Source organism: Corvus hawaiiensis, chromosome 22, assembly GCF_020740725.1.
Source record: "Corvus hawaiiensis isolate bCorHaw1 chromosome 22, bCorHaw1.pri.cur, whole genome shotgun sequence".
Classification (NCBI taxonomy): domain Eukaryota; kingdom Metazoa; phylum Chordata; class Aves; order Passeriformes; family Corvidae; genus Corvus; species Corvus hawaiiensis.
Genome location: NC_063234.1, coordinates 2015074 through 2037490, shown reverse-complemented (window position 1 = coordinate 2037490; position 22417 = coordinate 2015074). Strand labels below are relative to the sequence as shown.

The window sequence follows — 22417 nt, the reverse complement described above, 5'->3', positions numbered from 1 at the left end:
AGCCCTTTCAAAGCACTCCCAGAGCTGCTGCTTCCCAAGGCTAACGAGGCCTTCGTTAATTAAATCAAAAGCAGCTGAGGCTCCATTGCAGCGATGGAGATGTTCTCTCCACGCTGGCTGTGGAACCAGCACTGCTCTGCATTTCTCCTGCTCTCTGGCATTCCCACTGAAAATCCAGGCAGGGAATGTGTGAGGTGGGCAGGGAATGGGCTTCTCCTCAGCGCTGCTGAGCCATTTCTCCACGTTGTGTGGGAACATTTGCTGTTGGATCCACTCTGGAGCAGCTGCGGGCTTGGGAACATCTGGATTTCCTCCCAGCTCCCAGTCCTTTTCCATTGCTGCTTCCAGCTTGCTTTTTGATGATCGCCTCTCAGTTTTTTTGGGTTCTATTTGTCTGCCAGGCAGTGTGAAGGGTGAATTCCCATCCAATTCCCATCCCTGGGAATGTCCCAGGCCAGGTTGGAGAGGGCTCGGAGCCCCCTGGGGTAGTGGAAGGTGTCCCTGGTGGAACTGGATGAGCTTTAAAGTCCCTCCCTGTAGGTTACGGGGTTCTGGGGTCCAGTCGGGACGGCCGGACATAGACGGTGACGGATGGAGACGAGAGATCTCTATAGGCAGGTCTTGGGACACAGTCGGTTTATTGTAAAGGGCGTGGGTATTGGGGCACTGCTCAGAGCTGGTAGACTCAGCTCTGAGCAGGCCCAAGAGAGCAAGAGAGTGAACGGGTGAGAGAGAGAGAGTGTAAGAGCAAGAGTAAGAGCAAGAATAGAAGTGGAAGTGAGGAATGTCTGAAGTCCTGGTTACAATACAATAAATCATCTTCTGTACTGAATATTCTAATTGTCACTAACCAATCTAATACAAGATACAAATCCTATAGCATTTACATACAGCCTATAAGAGTTCTTATATTACCATAGAGTGTTACATCTTAACTTCTAAAAACTACTCTTTGGACCCCTTCTGCTGAGCTAGTAGGGTCTGCTCTGACCCTTGGACCTGTTTGCAAGCAGAGGGTATTGTTCCATCAAGAGGGGATTACTTCAGTCGGCCATACCATTGTTTTCTAGTTGTTCAGTAACTAAGACCTGGTATTTCAAAAGTGGCTTTCATTTCGATGTTGCCTGTAGTTTTCATATTCCCAAAATCTTTTGTCAGGCAATCATATTTCCAAGGCTTTCCTGTTTCATCTTCCCCAACATCTTCCCCAACATCTCCCCCTTTTCGATGGACAATTAAGATATTAGACATAGTCTTACTCGTCATTTTTTGCACACACTGAAGTATACAAGGTACTGCTACTAAAACTATAATTATTACTACTAGAATAATCAAGCCTATTTTACAGAGTTCCCTTAGCCAGGGTGCAAAGCTCCAACCATCAAACAAACTGTCTAGCCAAGACGAGTTATCTGTTGTAATTTGGTTAGCTAGGTCCCTTAGGTTTTGTCTTTGGTTGATTTACAGGTAAAGCTTCATTATAAAAACAAAAACAAAAGGTTAAAAGCAACATGCATCTACACAAATAATGCTAAAACTCCATTCTTTTCTCGAGCTGTTTCTGGCAGACAATCTTCTCTCAGTGGTTCTGCCGAGTTCACATTTCAGTGCCGGCTTCTCGGCTTCTACTCGCGGGGTCACTGCCTGAAGTGGAACAGACAGTGGGCTTTGATGCGTGGTACAGCTTCACGTTCTTTGCTGGAATCCACTTGGTTCCTTCACCTGTGGAGAGACATGCAAATCCCTTTCCCCACATTATAAGATCATAAGGTCTTTCTATTTTTCCTGATGCTAAATTCTTAATTAAAACTGGAGGGTGCTCTTTCAGTTTTGCTTTTTTGTTGTTTAAGAAATGTCTGAAGATGGGGGGTTCAGGCTCTTCTGCAGAGCTGTTCAAGAAATTAAAAACATACAAGGCTTTATTCAACCTTCTTTGAGGTGTAGCCTGGGCTTTTCCCCTTTTCTGTTGATTTAAAATGCGTTTTAAAGTTTGATGTGTTCCTTTTAGGGTACTTTTTGGCAGTTGTTTAAGATACGGTGAGCAAATGCCACTGTATCTTACAGCACTTTTTAGTTCTTTAATTTGGAGAGTGGAGATGGGAGCCCACATTTTAGGACTGTCAGGCTGTTGGCTAGCTATCACAGGCTTAGTTAATAGACTAAGACTTTTATCTTTATAGATTTGGGGTCTTATTTCATGGCAATCTGTTAATTTAGAATAATCTGAGCACTTTGGAGGATTTTTTGATTCAGAAGGTAGAGCTGACAAACTTTCAGAATTCGTTTTCTCTTTCTGGGTTGCAAGATCCCCGCCGCTTGCCGGCGGGACTCTGGGGCTTATTGCAAACAAATCTGGCTGCTTTTCAGAGTTTACTTGTGTTAGATTTAAAGCATCAGCTCCGGCAGAGGGGCTCTCCGTCTCCCCTGCCACTGGAGCTGCATTATTGCTCTCGGTTCCCCCCCTGCTCGCGGCTTCTGAGGCAAGGCTGCGCTGCGCGGAGGGATACGGCTGTACGGTGTCGGGGGACCCCGGCGGGGGCGGCTGCGGCGCGGGGATGGGACCCGGCAGGGGCAGCGATGGAACGGCAGAGTTCGGGAGTGGTGCAGCCGATCTCGGTGGCGGCGGGCGAGGAGGCGGGGTGGAGCTGCGCGGCGGAGTCGCGGGAGGATGCGCGGCTGGTCCCGGGAGCGGTGCTGAGGTTGGAGAAGTCTGAGCGGACTGATACCACTGGTCCGGGAGTTGCAGCAATGGCGCATGCGCGTGTTGCGTCATCAGGTCCGCGCGGTAGGCTGTAAGGGCAGCAGTCCGTGTGGCGGGCGGTTCGGGCGGAGCGAAAGATGGCAGGACTGCAGAACCAGGGGCTGGGGCTGCGGTCGCGGGAGGCAGGAGGGCTGGTGGCTGGATGGCGGCGTGCTGCTGCTGGAAGCTTGTAGGCTGGGCTGGGGTGGGTGGTGGTGCCGCGGGAGACGGGGCTGCAGTGCCGGGAGACGTAGCTGGAGCAGGGGCAGGTACGGGGGAGACTGCAGACATTCGTGCAGGCAGCGCGGCACCGGCATCAAGTGGCTCGCGGAGCTGGGGCGCTCCCAGCGCAAGCGATGGTGTGCCGGGATTGGGGAACCGCACAGAAACGGCAGGAGGAGCGGGAGTAGACACAGGCGGCTGCTGTGCCGCCACGGGGCCGGGGGACCGCTCGGGGCGTGCTGTGCGCGCTTGAACGGCAAGGTGGGGGGGTAGGGTTCCTGCGGTAACGTGCACAGGGGGTGCCGGAGACAGCAGGACAGCCGTGGCCGGCGCTGTAGGCACCAGTGTTTCGGGAGCGGCAGGGGACTGTGAAGACGCAGCAGCGGCGGACGCAGATGGAACAATGGCTATCATCGGCGCCGTGTGGGGGGGGGGGACCTGGGGGGCTGGAAGAAGGGTCGCCGCTTGGCTTTGCGGGGGGCCGGCTATAATGGCAGCCATGGCCATAACCGGCGCGGCTGGGGGAGGGGTAACACCCGTAGGTAGCAGGGGGGTAGGCGCTGGCCCCGCCGGGGTACCGCCGGGGGGCGGGGCCATCATGATGTCAGCAGCGGGGGGTGGGGTAGCAATGACGGCAGCAGGGGGGGGTGGAGCCGCGGTGACGGAACTGGGGGGGGGGCACGGAGGGGCAGGGGCAAGGGGCGGGGCCGCGGAGACGCTGGCACTGAAGGCGGGGGCCGCGGGGGATGGGGCAGCGGGGGCCGCGGGAGATGGGGCAGCGGGGGCCGCGGGGAATGGGGCAGCGGGGGCCGCGGGAGATGGGGCAGCGGGGGCCGCGGGAGATGGGGCAGCGGGGGCCGCGGGAGATGGGGCAGCGGAGAGGAACGGGATGGCGGGAGGGGCGGGAGGGGCCGTAGGGTCCGGTGGGGTGGCTGGGGCCGGGGTAACGGGCGCGGGGGCCGCGAGCGCGGGGGGCGGGGCGGCGCGCGTCAGCCGGACCGCGGGTATCGGAGCCGCGGGGTCCGGCGGAGGGGCGGGGGCCGTGCTCCGCTGCGGGCTCGCGACGGCAAGGGGCGGACTCGCAGCTGGAACCGGGCTCGGCGGGGTGACTGCTGCGGGCGGCGCCACCGCAGCAAACAGCTCTACCAGCGCTCTGCAAGCTGGGAGCAGCTGTGCAGCTGCCATATCCCGGTAGGAGATATTATTAAAGAGCTTAACTCCAACTGTGTCCCAAAAGTCTCTTGTAAAGACGGCTGAACGGTCAGCATTTGGGAAATTAAGTCGGGTCCATTCTAAAAGATTTTTTAGCTCGTGTTTAGGCAACTGACTAGGACCAGAGCTTATAAGTAAATGCTTAAGTTGCTTATAGAGATCTCTGTCATGGGCAGAGTGGGTTTGTCCCATTTTTTTAGACCAGTATGATACTCACTTAGGTGATGTCGCAGGAGCAGCGTCCTTACTCAGATGTCTGTCGTGCGGGGGCTGGCCAGGCACTCCACTCAGCACTCAGGACGCCGCTTTTCGGTCCTTTCCCAGAGCTCCGGTTTCAGGCGTCGCTTGGCAACGGCTTTCCGTGCTCAGGACCTCACGGGTGGGTCCGCACTGAGCTCCAGTGCGGGCGGTGCTCAGCACTACTCGCCTGTGCTCGGGGCGTGCGGCAGATTTCCCTCCGCAGAGCTCCGGTCAGTACTGCTTAGCAGCGTGTCCGTGCTCGAGGGGTGATACGGCAGACCTCCTCAAAGAGCTCCAGGGGGCCGCTGCGCAGCAGTGGCGGCCCGTGCTCGAGGACTGCCAGGCAATTCCCTCCAAGAGCTCCAGGTAAACCCTGTGCTCGAAGGCTGCCTCAGCAGAATTACAGAGCTCCAGCTATTACGATGCGCAGCATCGGTATGCCGTGCTCACGACACGTTCTAGGTGGCTATAACTGGTCTTTTAGTTACCGTCCATGGAGAAAAGTCCTACAGATGGAGAAAGCTGAACCGGGCGTTCAATCACGTTGTGCGCCAGGCTGCAGGTGCTGGGTGTGGGTTCGGCAATCACGGTGGGCGCCAGACTGTAGGTTATGGGTGTGGGTTCGGCAATCACGGTGGGCGCCAGACTGTAGGTTACGGGGTTCTGGGGTCCAGTCGGGACGGCCGGACATAGACGGTGACGGATGGAGACGAGAGATCTCTTTAGGCAGGTCTTGGGACACAGTCGGTTTATTGTAAAGGGCGTGGGTATTGGGGCACTGCTCAGAGCTGGTAGACTCAGCTCTGAGCAGGCCCAAGAGAGTGAACGGGTGAGAGAGAGAGAGTGTAAGAGCAAGAGTAAGAGCAAGAATAGAAGTGGAAGTGAGGAATGTCTGAAGTCCTGGTTACAATACAATAAATCATCTTCTGTACTGAATATTCTAATTGTCACTAACCAATCTAATACAAGATACAAATCCTATAGCATTTACATACAGCCTATAAGAGTTCTTATATTACCATAGAGTGTTACATCTTAACTTCTAAAAACTACTCTTTGGACCCCTTCTGCTGAGCTAGTAGGGTCTGCTCTGACCCTTGGACCTGTTTGCAAGCAGAGGGTATTGTTCCATCAAGAGGGGATTACTTCAGTCGGCCATACCATTGTTTTCTAGTTGTTCAGTAACTAAGACCTGGTATTTCAAAAGTGGCTTTCATTTCGATGTTGCCTGTAGTTTTCATATTCCCAAAATCTTTTGTCAGGCAATCATATTTCCAAGGCTTTCCTGTTTCATCTTCCCCAACATCTTCCCCAACACCTCCCAACCCAAACCTTGTGTCATTTTATGATTTTAAGCCCTGGATGAGGCATCAGGTGGATCAATTCTCTTCTTGATTTGGGTGTTGGCCTTTCCTGGAGCTCTGGGAGTGCAGCTTTGCAGGAATTTCTGGATTTTATTCCAGTTTTTACCTCAGCATTGAAAAATCTGTCAAAGAAACTCCCATGATGTGAAATCGAGGAGAGGAAATGACCTCAAGTTGTGCCAGGAGAGGTTTAGACTGAATATCAGGGAATTTTTTTTTAATGGAAGGTGGTGTAAATTTTGGGAGCAGAGCAGTGGTGGAGTCACCATCCCTGGAAATGTTCCAAACCCACGTGGATGTGGCACTTGGGGATGTGGTTCAGTGGTGAACACGGTGCTGGTGGATGGCTGCTTCAAGGTCTTTTCAAACCTCAAATGATCCCACAATTCTGCGAAATTCCAAAGGAATTTTTCTCCAAAAAATGCTTATTTTTCTTCATAAAACACCCTTTTTTTTCTCCAAAAATACTTATTTTTTCTCCATAAATCACCTTTTTTTTCTCAAAAAAACCCCTTCTTTTTCTCCAGAAAATACCTTTTTTTTTCCTTTCTTTTTTTTTTTTCCCCCTCCAGAAAATTCCCAGCAGCTCCCACTTTCTGGAACCCCCCACGGATCCAGTGCCACCCCAGCCTGAGCTGCTCCTAGCCCTGGGATTGCATAATCCAAGCTTTTGATGTGTGATCCCTCCCACTCAGCCCTCAGCAGGACCTGTTTCCCAAGGAAAGGAAGCCTTGGATAAACCCCATCAGCTCTTTCCAATGTTTTTCAGGAGATTTTTTCCAGCCTTTCCAGTCAGATTAATCCATCCTTGTATCACCCAGAGCTTGTAAACAAGCATTAGCAGAGTTTTTTTCCCTCAATTCTTTGTTAGATGGGGAATTAATCTCATTTTAGAGCCGGTGGGGGAATTTTAAAAGCACTTCAGTGCCTATAGAAAGACCTGGGTGGCTTGTGAAATTTCAGAAAAATCCCCTTCAATCCCATTATCGAGCAGACACAGGCTGGAGTACATAAAATATGTTCTAAAAGCAGTGACAGAGGTAATTTGAATTGGTTCTGCTGGATTTTGCACCAGAACCTTCTGGGGATGGGAAGAGCTCAAGGGGGAGGGTCACAAAAAAGTCTTGGAATGGGATTTTCAGAGCAGGAGCTTGGAGAGGCAGAGGGATGCACACCTAAAAACGCTGAGTAACTCTGGGGTTTGGCTCAGCTAAGCCTGTCCTAACACCTAAAACCACTGAATAACTTTGGTCTTTGGCTTATCTAAGCCTGTCCTCACACCAAGGTGTTTAAAGGGTTTGTAAAGCTTAAGATAAATCAAATTAAGCAGCATTGAACCAAACAAGAGCATTGAATTCTGCCATTATCACTCCCAGTGCTGGTAATTAAGTACAAGGTAATTAAACCCAAGGCCAGGTTTTGGTTGTTTTTACACTCGTGGAAGTTTGCAGAGGTTTTTGGGCTGGGGTGAAGGGAGGAGAGTGAGGCTGGTGGGGGTGGAAGTGAATGGAAAAAAAAAACCAACCCAAAACCCAGAACATTCACAAATCCAAATCTCATCCAGCCCTGAGTTTGCTTTGTGGTTTCCTCATGAATCAGAGGAGAAACAGGGAGTGGGAAGAGGGGAGAAAAGGCATTTTCAGAGCCCAGTCCAAAGCCAGCCCCCTCTTTTCCCCAGCCAGCGTCCCTCATCCAAGACTTTTGTTTCTTCTGGCAGCGTGAGGAAACCTTTCCAGACATTGTCCTGCTCAGAACGTGCAGCTGGAAGGGCAGAGCACACAGAAATCAATGTGAGCGCTCTGAGAAAGGAGAAATAATTGTTGTTGTATCCCAAAACACAGGTTGGGGTGCAAGAATAATAATTATTTAATATAACAATACCAGTTGTCTTTTTAGCCTCCAGAGTCTGATTTCAGGGAGCACTTTCTGACCCTCAGGGATTTAATGCCTAAAGCACAGCCCCTCTCTAATTCCCTGATTCCTGTGTGGGTTCAGGACGTGATGGGAGCTTGTTTTCCAGTGCTTTAGGGCACACAAACATCCCTGACTCCCAGCCACGCTGGATCAGCAGAGCAATTGTTCCCTTATCTGTCTGCATGAATCAGTAACAACATTTTCTTCCCACTCCCCTCCAAAGAGGCCGAGCTAATCATGTCTTAATCCCCATCCTGCTCCTCCATCCTCCACGGAGCTGGCATGGGAATGGTTTTCCTTGCAGACGAGCTGTTGCCAGCTTGGAATGGGGGAAAAAAATCTTTTGGCCTGCAAGTGCAGCAAGCTGTGTTGTGTTAATCAAAGGCTCATTAGGGCTGCGGGAAGATGGGGAGGGCTGGGCACAACCTGTTGGAGCAGAGAGAAAAAGGGAATGAAGCAGCTCCTCCAAAAAAAGGCAACTGGGAATGGCAGGCTGGGCATTTCCCTGGGATCTGGTTTTCGACTGGGCTGCGTGTGAAGAGTTCAACAGGATTATTTTGGAGGCCACACTAATTAAGGGATTATCCAGGGAAAGTGGTGGATGCTCTCTCTGCCTTTGGATAATGGGGCACGGCTCCTTCTGAGCCTGTGGGGGAGAGATTCCAGCTGGGATGGAGATCCCTGTGCCAGGGGGTTTAGGGTGCATTTTAGGGAAAGGTTCTTCACCCAGAGGGTGGTGGGGCACTGAACAGGGAATGGGCACGGCCCCAAGGCTGCGTTTGGACAACGCTCTCAGGCACCGGGTGGGATTTTTGGGGTGTCCTGGGTAGGGCCAGGACGATTTTCTGTGATTATTTCATTATTTTCTGGGATTATTTGATGACATTCTGGGATTATTTGATAATTTTCTGGGATTATTTGATGATTTTCCGGGATTCAAGGGCAGCAATTTGGTTTGGAGCTGTGCACCTGAATGCCAGGGGGTCTGAGGCGTCGTGCAGGGATGGTTTGGATCTGCTGGGCAGCACTTCCCAGTATCTCCCAGTATTTCCCAGTGGGCTGGGGATTTTTAATGTCATGTTTACTGTCCTCTTCCATGCACTGTGGATCCAAAAAGTTTAATTCTGGATATCGCTGCTTTCTGGGGTAAAAAGGAATTCCTTCCACCTGGAAACAGAGGAACACTGGACATCAGCAGATGTTGGCAAAGCAGGGTCAGGTCTTGCAGTGACCAATGGGAATTTTCTGAGTGATGCCAGCGTGACTGGACAGTCCTGAGTGTCCCTGCTGCTTCCAGACATGGAAATTCATCATCATTGGATGATGTTTATCCCATCAGCATTCTTCAGGTGTCCCTGTTTTACCTGTACTCAGGGAAGGGGCTGAGCAGGCACCTGAACCTCTGGGGAGGTTGATTTTTCCTGGTGTCTCAGCAGGGAGAGCGGGAAAACACAGGGGAAAAAAGGCTGGCACAGGGAGCAGTGCCAATGCCACATTCCTCGTGCAATCCAGGCCCTTTCTGGGGTTCAGAAAGGAGAAATTTGAGGGTTCTGTGAGCCGAGTGGGGTGACAGAGAGCTGGGAATGTCATCCCTGGCTGCCAGTGCTGGGAAATGGGAAGGCCAAGGCCAGCATGAAAAGGCCCAGCCTTGGCAGAGGGTTGGGAATCTCACAGAGCTGGAGAATCGTGGGGACGCAGCCAAGGGAACACAGCCCCAGTGTGGGGCTCACAATGCAGCTCCTGTGGCGGCTGCCACAAGGGAGGGCATTGTCCCCGTGCCCAGCCTGTCCCTGCCCCACGTGCGGGGCCACGGGCACTCCATGAGCTCGAAGTCGCCGGGCAGAGGCCGAGGACAAGCAGCAATCAGTGCAGGATGAGCCCCTGCCCCCAGAGCAGAGATGGTTCCCTGTCCCGCAGCTCCTGGGAACAAGAGGCGGAGTGTGAGCGTGTGGGAGCATTTGTGCCGGGAGCCAGGGGATGTTCAGCCCTGCCAGGGCCCCAGAGGGACACCTGCCACTGCTCTGCCTCTCTCAATGGGACTTTCTCACCATTTCCCACCACAGTTCCCCCTTTTTCTCTCTCTTTTGGCTCTCCAGGGGATGGGAAGGGGATGAGGAGGGAGCAGAGCCAGCCCAGGTGCACAAGCGGTGCCCGGGCTTCTGGAGCACAAAGTGGCACAGGAAGCAAAGCCACGGCTCTCTTTGGCTGCCAGGATGCAGAACTGGAGCTGAGGGCTGCATTCCCAGCTGGAATAAATCAGCAGCTTCATGGATGAGTGGAAACTCTGCCCTGGAGAGGCAAAAAAAGCATTTTTCCCTTCCTTTCTCCCACTTCTCTTTGCTAACCCACCCTTCCCTCCCTGCATCATTTTCTCAGCCCTCTCCTGCCTTGCAGCACCCCCTGGTTTTGCCAGCGTGTCCTTTGACTGTTCCCTGCTCCCGTGGCTCCCTGGGATCCCTCTGCATTCCAGCTGGAGGTTCCAAGCACGCAGGCCCTGCATCCCAGCCAAGCTGGGTGTGCTCCGTGTGGGGCAGGGCGAATATTTAGGAATAAAACAAAGCTTTCTCCCCAGCATTAACATCCCAGACTAAACAACGTCCTCACTCCAGCTCTTTCTGGTTGGAGGCAGAAGGGTTTCTCAGAAAGATTTGCTGCCAATGGTGGTTTTTTTCCCCCAAAACAACTTTCCTGTGGAATTCCAGTGAGTCACAGGCCCTGAGTTTACCACACCGTTACCAGCAAGGTGCAGGGCTGCCCTATTTTGCATCCAGCTGATTTGTTTTCGAATTAAAATCCTGTTTAACCCCTACTGATGTCTTCTGATTTGATGTAGATCAGTGACCAGGCCTCAGCCTCCAGCTGCAGGGCCTAATTTGTCACTCGTGGGGTGTGATTTAAGGCCTGGATTTAACATGCAGACATTTACCAGTCAATTCTGCAATTCCTCAGCCACCCACAGCCTCTCTCCCCTGATTCTGCAGCTGTCCTGCCCTTCTGGCTCAGAATTCAGGCTGGTATTTGTGGCAGCAGTGGGGGATGTGTGGCTCATGCCAGAAAATCCAACCTGTCTGCTTTCCCTTGCTGCCCAAATGACAGGCTGATCATTAATTTGTGATATTTGGGGTTTTTTTAAATTAAAGTTGCAGCTTCTGCTAATGAGTGATCACATGGGAGAAATCAAAGACTTCGTGGTTCCAGAGAAAAGGCCACAGGCAAATTTTTTTAAAAAAGGGATTTTATACTCCTATTTTAAGATCTGTCACGTGTTTGGAAGTGGCTGCTGCAGTCACAGCTCCATGGACAAGCACACATGGACAGACCTCCAAAATACCCCCTCCAAATGCCTCCTCCTGACTTTTGTGCCTGGCTTTATTCCCTGTTTGCTTGAATAAAAGCACAGTGAACAGATTTTTATTTATTTAGGGAACTTTAGCAACCTGCAGCTTGACCTGCTGCGGCTTGGGGTGAGAATTCTTTCCCTCAGTTTTATCTCGGCCATGAGGAAAACACTGGATTTGTGAATGGAATTTTTGTGGGGTTCCAGTTTGTGGGATCCCAGTTTTGCTGGAATGCAGGTGGAGCCAAAAAACCAGGATTTGTCCCCATTCCCAGCTTAGGAAGAGCCATCCATGTCTGCCAGCTCAGCCTTGGGACAGCCAGGCACCTGGGGGGGGTTTAAATGCAGCAGGATTTGACATTAACTCCTTATTTTATCCCATACTGGGGATATCCCTGGATCCAGTTTGTTCCACTGGCTGTACCAGTGCAACTGGTTTGGCAAAGGTGTTTTCTTCACCCTGGTTCCCGCTCATGGAGCTGGGGGAAGCTTTTGGGACATGGCAGATCCCACATGGAATTTGCTGGGAGTGAGGGGAAGGTTTACAATCCCTGCTGGAGAACTTTCCATATTCAATTCCATATTCCCCAGGGTTGTTTCCTGAGCCTTTTTCCAGTGGTGACTGGGATGTCCACCCACCTTTGGAGGTTTTCTCCCTGGTTTTTGCTTCCAGAGCATGAAGCAGTGCCCTGGGAATGCTCTCACTGTGTAAACACTGTGGGATCGTTTATTTATTGATTAATTTAACTCTCCAGGTTAGACCTCAAGGGTCTGAGCAAACTTTCTGCTGGAGGATTCCCTCCTCCAGGTGTCCTGGTGCTGTGGATGCTGTCAGGGATCCATCCTGGCACTCACCTGGGCCAGATTTTATCCCTGCCAGAGCTGTTTGGGGCAGGAGCCTCATGGATGCTCCCTTTGGGACCAGGCAGGCAGAGGAGCAGCGCTGGGAGATTCCAGCTCCAGCAGCCAATTCCTCACAGGGACAGAAATCAGGGAGGAAATCTGTGTTTTCCAGCAAAATTGGCTTTTTTCCTTAACCTGATTAAGCAAGATAATTAGTCATGAGTGAGCGTCCCTGCACTCCAGCAGGGTGGGATGAGGACAGGGAGATAAACCTGCTCCAGGAGCTCAGGAAGGAGCTCTGTCCTCCTCCTCTGACAAGTTAAGCTGTTCTGTGGGAATTCCTTTCCCTGCTGGCATCACAAGAGCGGGCTGTGCCACCCCTGTGCCCAGCCTGTGCCTCAGAGAGGATTTCCAAGCAGCGCTGCCCTGTCCTGGGTGGAATCTGAAGTGTCACGGGGTGTTTCAAACCTCGCTTTGCTCTCCAGCAGCAGAGCCCTCAATTTTGGGGCTGGAAAAAAACAGAGAGAAAAAAAAAAAAAATCTTTGCTCTGGGGCTGGGAAAAAAAGAGAAAAAAAAAATCTTTGCAGCAGGAAAGGGCCAGCTGTGCATTCCCTGCCGAGGTGGACGCTGCTGACTCGGGCAGGAGCATCACATGTGGCAGCTTCCAGCAGAACTCCTCCGAATGTAGGTCAGGGTTTGTCTGGAGCTTTGTGCCGCTGCCTTGTCAGCACTGGAGGGGGTGTGAATAAATGCCTGGCAGTGTTGGGAGCGGTGCCTTTCATCGGCAGCGCTGCGAGGGTGTCACGGCTGTCATTAAGGGCAGTTCACAGCACGTGGAAGTGGCAGCGATGAGCTGGTGGTGATGACTCGCCCGAATCATGCCAGAGGTGAGGACACAGCCCAGACTCCGCTCCGAGCCACCAGACAGCTCCCTGGCCAGCCCCACCCTTGGAATTTGGCATTGCCAGGCGTTTATCCCGGGCTGGTGGGCCGGGCTGTGATCTCCATCCCAAAGAACCGGATAAACATTGACTTTTCCTTTGTGCGAGCGGGGACTGCGGGAATTCCCTCCCCCAGCGCAGCCAGACGGGAGCTGGGGACAGGGATAAAAGGGGATAAACGACACGGGGACAAGGGAAAGGCTGCCTTTCCCGGGAATCTGAAGGGAGCGAATGAAGCTGCTCAGGAGCTTGACGAGGATGGGAGAGAGGAGGGAACAGCAGGCTCGGGAATGGTGGAGGGGCATTTTCCCTGATTTCCAGACCGGGATCTCATCTCCCAAGGATGGGAAAGGCAGGATTTCCCACTGATCCACAAAGAGAGAAGTGAAGCCTGTGCCCACTTGGACATTATTTCATCTTTTTTGCTCATTAGTCTTTAAGCTCCATCAGCAACTTCGGGGGGAACCAAAAACTTCTAATTTCTATTCTCTGTGTTCTTTATCACCTGCACTTGGAGAACTTGATCCTTGTGGGTTCCTTCCAACTCCGGATATTCTTTAATTCGAATTTGCTGCTCTGGAACAGAATTTCAGCATTACTGAAGTGTCACTGCTCTTCCACCAAAATGAGTTTCAATCCAGCTTGCCTTGATCTTGCCATTGAAACTCCAAGCCAGGTTCTGAAGAGGATGAGTGGTGCTGTGGAAGAGCAAGGGCTAAGGATTGGGATTGCTGGGAATGTGATGGGGGAGCCTGGCTTGATTAGAAACTGGGATTAGAATTGCTTGGAAATGGTGGCTGGTTGCTTTTAGAGGAGCAGGGGACAGGGCTGTGCCTGGCCCACGTGTGGCTGCTTGGGAGAAGCAGAAAAAAACCCTTTGCCCAGTTCTGGGTTGACTCTTCCGACAGGAATCCAGTTTAAAACTGGGCCCAGGGCTGAGAGGACTTTTTTCTTTTTGAAGTTCAACCATTTGAGCCCCGTTTTTGTGCCTTCGTTCCCCCCTGAGCCATGAGCTGTGTGTGAAACACACAAGGCTCCATCCGTGTTTTCAGGGAGATTTGGATTCAGGAGTGGCTGGGATTCATGGAGGGAGTTCTGATCCAGGATTTCCCTTCATTCCCTTCCCAAATCCTCTTTTTCCAGGTGAGCTGGGAAGGCTGAGCTGCTGTTTGATGTCATTTCCCAGCTCCTTTTCTCCTTAAACTCCTATTTCCAATGTTATCCCAAATCCCCACTCCTCACCCTCACACACCTGTGGCCGCACTCATGCCCTGACCACTCCCCGGCCATTTCCAGGAGGAAAAAGCCATGGAAATCACCGGGAGGGTGTGGTTGCCATGGATACCGTCACCGTGGAGCCGTTGCCATGGTGATACTCCCATGGACAGGGATGCAAAGGGCGCTGATCCTTGGGAAGGAAGGAGGGAGAACTGTGGGTACCAGAGGGCACAGGAGCCCTCAGATCGATATTTAGGGAGGTTCATAAATTATTCAAAACTACCTAAAAACCTAAAGAGCGACCTAAAAATCCAAAGAGTGGCGTTTACCTCATTTTACCTCCAAAAACAGCGTCTGGCAGAAGACAAAGATAGGGAGGTGGAGCTTAAAATCCGTAAAATTCATCCTCTTTTCCTTAAAGGAAAACATTTATTTGAGTTCCTGGAGAAAGTTGGGGCAGTTGGCAGCTGTCAGTGCCCTTGTCAGGCTGCTGATGGTTCTGGGAGAAGGAGTTGGATGAGAAATGCTTTGGTTTTGTGCCAAACCCCCCCTTTTTATTTCAGGCAGAGCTCGTCTCACCGAGGCAGACGTTGGTTTCACTCTGTTTCAAATAGAAATCAGTCAGAAATAATAATAATAATAATAATGATAATAATAATGGTGGTAATAATAATGGTAGTAATATTTGCACACCCACAGGTCCCACCTCTGAGCATTTTGCCGCTGCTACTTATGCTATTTATTAATCATCCTGAGTCTTTAACAGCAATAATGGGGCACAGAGTTGGTGGTAAAGCTCCCAGGGATGCTGTGGCCACCAGGAACAGGATCCAGGAGTTCCTGGCTTGTATCCTGACCTCTGGAAATGCCATGGAAATCACTCTGTCCCATGGAATTAACCGAGGGAGACCCTGAGCATCCCTGCAGTGCCACATCTTGTAGGGCCCTGAGTGGCCTGATTTGGGTTCAGCAGGGCTCCAGCTGCTCCAGGGGGGGATAAATAACATTTTCTGGGATCTGAGCATTCCAGGGGCTCCCTTCCAACCACATCAGGCTCACGCAGGAGCCTTTCCCTGGCCATGCAAGATGTTTCTGGGGGGAGCTGTCACTGCAAGACAGGGATCTGCTGTTTCCCTGGATCTGACAGTCATTCCTGCTGCTGCTGCTCACCCAGTGGGGTTTATCCCCCTCTGAATTCCTGGTGCAAGGAGGGATTTTTAGCAATTCCCCGCTCAGGTGTTGACGGGGCACAGCACGAGGTACAAAAGCTTTGAGTGCGGCGCTCCTGATTTATGATCCATCCAAAGGGGAGAGATTGGGATCCTGGGAACAGCTGGGAACAGCTCAGGGGAGCTCCAACATCCCTCCTTTCCAGCTGGGAGAGGCTTTTATGGGAACACAGGAGTTTGTAGGGGAGTGGTAACAACACCCTGTAGTAGTTGGCTCCCACGTGGGAGAGCCACAAATCAGCCCGAGCTGGCACTGGCGCAGGAAGAGGGAGGGAAGCTCTCCGGAAGCATTCCTGCTCCTGCTGGAGGGATTTCTTCCCATTGACTGCCCTGGGAGCTGGCTGGGATCCCAGTGGGATGAGCTCACTTGGAGCTGCGAGGAGCTGGAGCTGCATTTGGGGGCAACTTTGGGAAGGAAAAAGCTCTGAGATGCTTTTGAGCTGCAGCTCCGGGTGGCGACTGAGAGAGGTTTTGGGTATAAATGTGTGTTTAATTTTCTGTACAATTTTCTGTCTAATTTTCTGTATATTTTTCCTGTACAATTTTCTGCATGATTTTCTGTACAATTTTCTGTAAAAATGCTCATTTTAGGCACAAACGAGCCCTCCCCGCACACATTTCACCTGCTCTAACCTGCAGAAAACCCCTGTGTTTTCCTGACCATCAAAACCCCTCAGCCTCTGTATTATTTCTAAATTTCCCTGCCAGAAAAGTGAGGAAAACCAACAGCACTTCCCAAGGAGAACGAAGGGAATGGTTAATTAAGGCAGCTTTGACAGCTGGGAGGGTGAGTGGCCGATTTGAGAGCACTTAATAGTGGGAATTACACTTTCAATGCTTTTGTTTCCCATCTCCTGCTGGTTGCCAGAGGTAACGGAGCAATTTTAGGTCACGTTATTGCTTCTTAATCCCCGTTTTGGGGTTGGGTTTCGGCTGCTCTTCACGCGGGTGTTGGTGTCAGGGAACAAAGAAATGCCAAGCAAACCACGGCCGCGATTCCAGCCTGGAGGAAAAGCAGGAAAACGCAGCCAGGCCTCTCTGGCAATGTCTGCTGATTGCTTCATGCCTCAGCTGTGAAAGGAGATCATTTCATGCTGAATTTATCCATGGAATCCATGGCCTTGGTCACCGGAGGATCCCCGGCTCCTGCCAGAGGTGGATTCCTCAGGGAGTGCTTGCAGTCTCCCTGGAAAGGGAGCTGATCAAAGTAGGGATCAAGGCTCAGCTGATCCCAGCTTTGTTAGGCCTGATCATGGCTCCAGCCACCACCCAGCTCTTTTTAATGCTGTTACAGGAGTCAGAGGTGATGAAAATCCAACTAAAGAGAGATTTTGTGGCTGTGCTATCCCAGACCTGCACCCAGGGGGACATTTTCCCTTTGGTTTTGTCCATCCTTCTCTCCAAGCACAGCCTGTAAAATCCAGTTCTGGCCTCCCACACAGCCACAGCCTCAGCTCGATCAGTTTTCCAGGAATCCTTTGCCTGGATCGCTTTTGGGATGCAGCTGATTGGGATCCTGGTGCCTGGCTGGAACTGGGAGCAAGTCAGAGGAGGCATGAGGCAAATTCTGCTCTTAGAGCTCATTATTCCAATCCCCACGGGATAGAAAAACCTCTTCTGGTGAGATTTTTGTCACATTTGGTGGATTTTTGCCGTTTCTGAGTGGCTTCTCTGAAGGATAAAGCAAAATGCACAACGTGGAGCCCTCTGGGTTGTGGGGAATCGCTGCTTTCTCTGGGCAAGGAAACTCAGAAGGGCTTTAGATGAGGCCAGGGATTGTTTTCCCTCCCCTCCTGCCGGAAAAAGGCCTGGCAAAGCTTCAGCAGGAAGAGCAGAGCATCAGGAAACACGCAGGGCACCCAGCCAGGACATGGCTCCAGCTGCTCTGGGGCTGCCCAGCTTTTTTTTTGGGGGGGGTGAAAAGATCCAATTCTTGGCAGAGTTGGATTCCTGCAGCTGGGAGAGGCTGTGCTGAGCATCCCCAAGTGCTCCTGAGCCTGGGCTTTGCTTAGGAGGCACAAATGCTGTGGGATGGGATGGGATGGGTGGGGAGCAGATGTGGATTCCCATTCCCAGATTCCTCCCGGATGGAGCAGCTTGGCAGTGCTGAGGTGGCATTAACTCATCCCTGAGGAGTCATTCCAGGTCCTCAGCCTGCTTGTGTAACTGGGAAGGCTCTGCCTTTCATCTCTGACACGCTGGGGGAGTGGTGGGAGGATTTAAATTTGGGAATGGAGCTGGCAGAGCCTTCAGCTTGCGAGCACTTGGACTGAAATCGTTATTCCTCAAGGAAAGCAGGATCAGTGGGCTCTGGAATTGCATCAGTGAGCAGGAAAAGGATATTTTTTCAACCCCCAAAACCCAGGGATGGATTTGGGCATGGTGTGCCCTTGAAGGGTGGGAAATCAGGTGTTGATCAGGTCCTGAGGTGCAGAAAGAAAAATCCCTGGGCAGCAGGATCAGGTGTGTGGGAGGAGTTGGGATTGAGTATTGGGGTCCTTTTCCAGTTTATCCCAAATGGAAGCATGGCTGCACTACCCCAGCCCCACCTCAGCCTCAGAATTCCTCTCCCCAAGGACTTCCTTTGGATATAAAAGTGTTCCTGAAAAGGATAGATAAATGTCCCCCTTTGCTTCCTGGAACTCCATTACAGCCAAATAAATCCCTGGGATCTCTGCCCTTGGATTAAAACCCTTTGGAACCTTTCCCATCAAGCCCATACCCCAAATAAAAAGCTCCAATTTCGTGCCCTCTTAGCCACAGCCCGTCGTGTTCACCCCTCAGTAGATCCCAGCCCCAAAAACGTCTCCCTCCTCCACGGAGTCCAAATATATCCACGGGCTGGGATAAAAATGGGGAGAAAATTATAGATGCTCTCTCCACCTCCTGGCAGGAAATCTGCTGCCAGCTTCCACAATGGCTGCTCCTGCTTCCCTGGAAAGAAAAGCATCCCCAGAAAAACCAGCTCTTCTCCTTTTTCAAGCTGGTTTTTGTGTCCAGCTATCAGCAGCACGAGGAAACCGAGTGGAAAAATTGGATCTGGCAACGAGAGCGCGATGCATGAAGGCACACGAGTCCCGAACCCGGGGAACAAAAATAGCTGGGAGAGGGGGAAAAAGCCTGAAAGGAGCCTCTTTAATGATTCCTTTTCTTTCCAAAAGCTTTGCCCCGGGCACAGCCACGCTGCCTTTGTGTGGGGCGGCCGTATGGGAGGCAGCGGAGCGGGAGCGCTGCGTTATTCCAGGGAAAAAAAATCCCTTTTTTTGGCTGTGTTTCCCAAGGGCTGGTGGTGGCAGATCGATGGTGGCCAAAGCCCTGGGCACGGGGCCGGCTGGGCTCCAGCTTGGATTTCATTTTCCAGGGACGCTGAGGGAGGTCAGGGCTCTGCTGGGGTTCTGGAGGCAGCTGGAGGAAAAAGAAGGGACAACCCAGCACTTTTTCACTGGAGAATATTCCTGGGGTGAAGACACCCAGAGCCTCAGAGTTAGCATAAATCCTGATGGCTCCTTCTGCTGTTCCCTTGGATTGGGGGTGTCCTGTCCTTTTCCTGAGGGCAGGATCAGTTCATGTCCCTCCGAATCCCATCCCTCCCCTGCTGTCCCTGCAGCTGGCACATGCTCACCCTGGATTTTTTCAAACCCTGGCTGGAATATTTCAGGAAGCAACCTTTTAATTCCTGATCCCACAAACCTAAGAAGCTCCCTGCAGTCAAATTTGGATTTCAAATCCTTGGAGCAGGAGGGTGGTGGGAGGCTGACCACATTCCCAGGTGTATGGTTAAAGAAATCCGTGTTCAAGTGCTCTGCCAGGGAACACTCTCAGGTTTGCAGGGACTCTGCTGGACTCTGGCCTCCCAAAAATCATTCCAGAACCACATTCCTGAGTCTGGGAATGCCTCCTGCAAGTGGCTGATGTCATGTTAATGTTTCACTGGGAGAGGGAGGCCCGGTGACCTTTGCAGCTGGGCTCTGACAGCTCCTCACTGTCACATCTGTCCAGTGGCGTGGAAAGGAAGCAGATCCCAGAATCCTGGAGCAGAGTTTTCCCTATCCAAGCAAAGCCCCACGTGTGTGGAGGAGCCTTTTGGTGTTCAGTGGCCAGAGGGCTGCTCTGTTTCTGTTTGAGTGCTGGTTCCTGAGGTTTAAAGGTCATCATTCACCTCTTCAGGCAGAGGTACAGCCTGGAAACGGGGTTTGGTGAGGCTGGAACAGGGAATTTGTGCCTGATGGGAATGGATGGAGCAATGGTTCTCCCTGTGACAATTAGCACTGCTGGTAATTAGCAGAACGAAGCCACTCAATGAGTTTGCTGGGGGTGTCTTCCCAACCCACCTGAATTTCTCTGTGGTGCTGACAGGAGATGGAATAATGGAATAATCTCCATCTCTTTCCCCATGCCTGGAATTCATTCCTGAGCCTTCCCCTGAGCGATTCAGCCCTGAGGTTTTGTAGCAGCAGGAAACATCCAAGTGGGAATGACGAGCCCCTCCTCCTGTCCACGCAGCCCTCAGCCCCTCTGATCCTTGCTCACCACTTCCTGGCCTCTTCCCCAGTCATCACAAGCCATCAATTAACGATTCCTCACTGCTAATTAATGATTCCTTGTTGCCAGTTAATGATTCCTCGTCGCTGTTTCGTTGCAGGGCAACCATCGATGAGGTGGAAACAGATGTGGTGGAGATCGAGGCAAAGCTCGACAAGGTGAGGGCACTTTGGGGTCTGAGGGGGACTGGTGAGTCCCTGCTCAGCAATAACATCCCTGCAGGGTCTCCCCTAAAACCTGAGCCCATAAATCGATGTTTAACACCCCAGGCTTGTCCCCAGGCCTGGCAGGGCACCTCTGAATTGGGACAGGAGCACCAGCCAGACCCTGCTGGTGAATATTGACCTCCTCGCCCTGCTCCTGCATCCCAGAGGGCTCTCACTGCCCTGGGCAGTTCTTCCAGTGCTGGCTGTCCCCTCTCCACCCCCCTGCCCGTGACATTGTGTGGGGTGGGAGGTGTTTGGTGTCCTCATGGGGACCCAAGGGCCCCATTGCAGCTGCAGCCCCATTGCAGGTGTTTGGTGTCCTCATGGGGACCCAAGGGCCCCATTGCAGCTGCAGCCCCATTGCAGGTGTTTGGTGTCCTCACGGGGACCCAAGGGCCCTGCTGTTCAGCCACTCTCTGGGATGTGACACTGGAAATGCCCTCTGAGGGACCAGTCTGGCCATTTTGCGTTAGGCTGGTGATTCTTTAGACCCAGTTTTTAGTTTGTGCTGCAAGTTGGCTTTTTCACCCCCGCTCCTCCTCGTCTGAGATGTTGTTTCTTAACAAAAATAGAAAGAAACGAAGGAGAGGAGCCAGAAGAGCTGCTGGCTTTTTATCTGAGATTCTCCCGTGTCTGAGGGAGAAATGAGCTGTGTGGAAGCCACAAGCCCTAGGCAAGGCTGTGTCCTATAAAACCTCTTTACTCATCAAGCTGCTGGGACTGCTTTGTCTGCACTGGTGGCACTGGGGAGGCTGCAGAGGGATTTGGGTTCCCTAAAGAGAGCAGGGGGTGAAAACTGCTCTGATTGTGGCACAGTGCCCTGCAGGGAGGGGATTTGGAGTGCCAGGAACAATCCTGGAGCCAGGAGGATGGAGCTGGAAGTGCAGGAGTCACTGTCAGCCCGGGGCCAGGGCAGTGGGGCTGGGATTTGCAGCTGGAGAACCACTGGAGCTCAAATTAATTCCTCTGAGGGTAACTTTGGACCAGATTCAATCATTCCCATTCCTAATAAATCAGCCTGGGATGGCCCAGCTCCTCTCCTGTGTGAGATGCCCAGGGCAGCCTTTCCAGGTGGGAATGTTAGTCCTAAAGAGCTGCCAGGACTGGCCTGACAAAGCCTGACTTTACTCTGCCTTTTCCTGTGCCCCCGAGCCCTTGGTTTATGAATTATTATCTTTTATCACCTGTTTAACTGAGGGTAAAACAGTGGCAATGATTCAGCCAGAGATTTCCTACATTTTATCCCATTTCCACTGCTCCCTTGGGATTGGGATTTTGCTGGCTGGCCCTGAGCTCCTGGGGACACAGCCTTGGCCACAGGGCTTTGTTTGCAGAGGTGCTCTGGAAGCTGCCACGTTGCAGGAGAGGCTGGATTTCCTTTCCAGAGGCTCCATCCAAATCCCGAGTGCAGTCTGGGCTCCAGATGTGAAGGAACTGCAGCTGTTTGCTTTTCTTCCCGGGGTTTGGAGGGGATCTTGGGATTGCAGGGGCAGGGGAGGGTGTGAGAGAGAAGGCTGGAGGTTCAGATGGGCCACGTGTGACCCCAGATACTTTTATTTGTGCACTCAGATCTGCTCAGCTGTGCTTTTACAGAGCTTGTTCTGCAATGCAGACAGAGCAGACCCCAAAATAAACCCCAAAGCCCCGGGGCTGCAGGAACAGAACAAACCCCAAGCCCCAAACCAGCACACGGGGCTTTGGCATCCAACCAAAGCGGAGAGCTCCTCGTTCCCAGCCTGTAGGTGAGGCTGGTTGGCAGGAAAAAAAACCCCATTTTTCGTTAGGAAAACGAATATGCCTAAAAAGCTGCTGGGTTTTGAGGATGTAAAATGTTGTTTTTCATTATCAGCAGCAAGTTTTCCACTTAATTCAGGAGCCCAGGACAGGGATGAGGTAAAGCAAACAAAACCAACCAACCCCAAAAATATTTTCTCCGTGGGCAGCCCTTGCTGTTGCAAATATCCTTTGGTTTATGGGTTTATCTTTAGGTTGTTTTACAAAGAGCTTGGTCTGAAAGGAGAGAGGCCAATGGCCAAGAATTCCAAGCTAAAGCTCCACTCCCAGTTTGCTGTGGAAGTCTGGGAATGTTCCCTGCAGCTGTTAAATTATCCAGAGTTAATAAAGGCTGTCTGGGGATGGGTGCCTGGTGCTGCAGCAAATTCCAGAGGGGGAAGCCACCCCGTTTTTCCCTGGTGACATCCCTATAAAAAGGCTCTTCCCAGGTCCATCAGAAAGGCTGCACCGAGTCCCAGAGGTGGAATTCCTCCCAGCAAAGATTCCTGGAGCTGCAGGAATGTGGGAAATATTTCATTAATCTGCAATCCTGATGGTTTAAGCTGTGAGGGAGCTCAGATTGGCACTGTCTGCTCACAGCTGGGGTGGGTTAAACAGATGAGTAAAGGAAAACG

General features: G+C 51.9%; 1 protein-coding gene across 7 annotated transcripts in view; it reads left to right on the top strand.

Annotated features, from left to right (window-relative positions):
* ACAP3 (ArfGAP with coiled-coil, ankyrin repeat and PH domains 3) overlaps positions 1-22417 on the top strand; it is an 80621-nt gene that overhangs the window by 17458 nt on the left and 40746 nt on the right. For all 7 annotated transcript variants that reach the window (XR_007207892.1, XR_007207893.1, XM_048326110.1 and 4 more), the window contains exon 2: positions 19904-19961. Coding sequence is in view for 5 of the 7 variants with exons in the window: in XM_048326110.1 (XP_048182067.1) it covers positions 19904-19961 (58 nt within the window). In the remaining 2 variants the exon portion in view is untranslated. The remainder of the gene's footprint in view (positions 1-19903; positions 19962-22417) is intronic.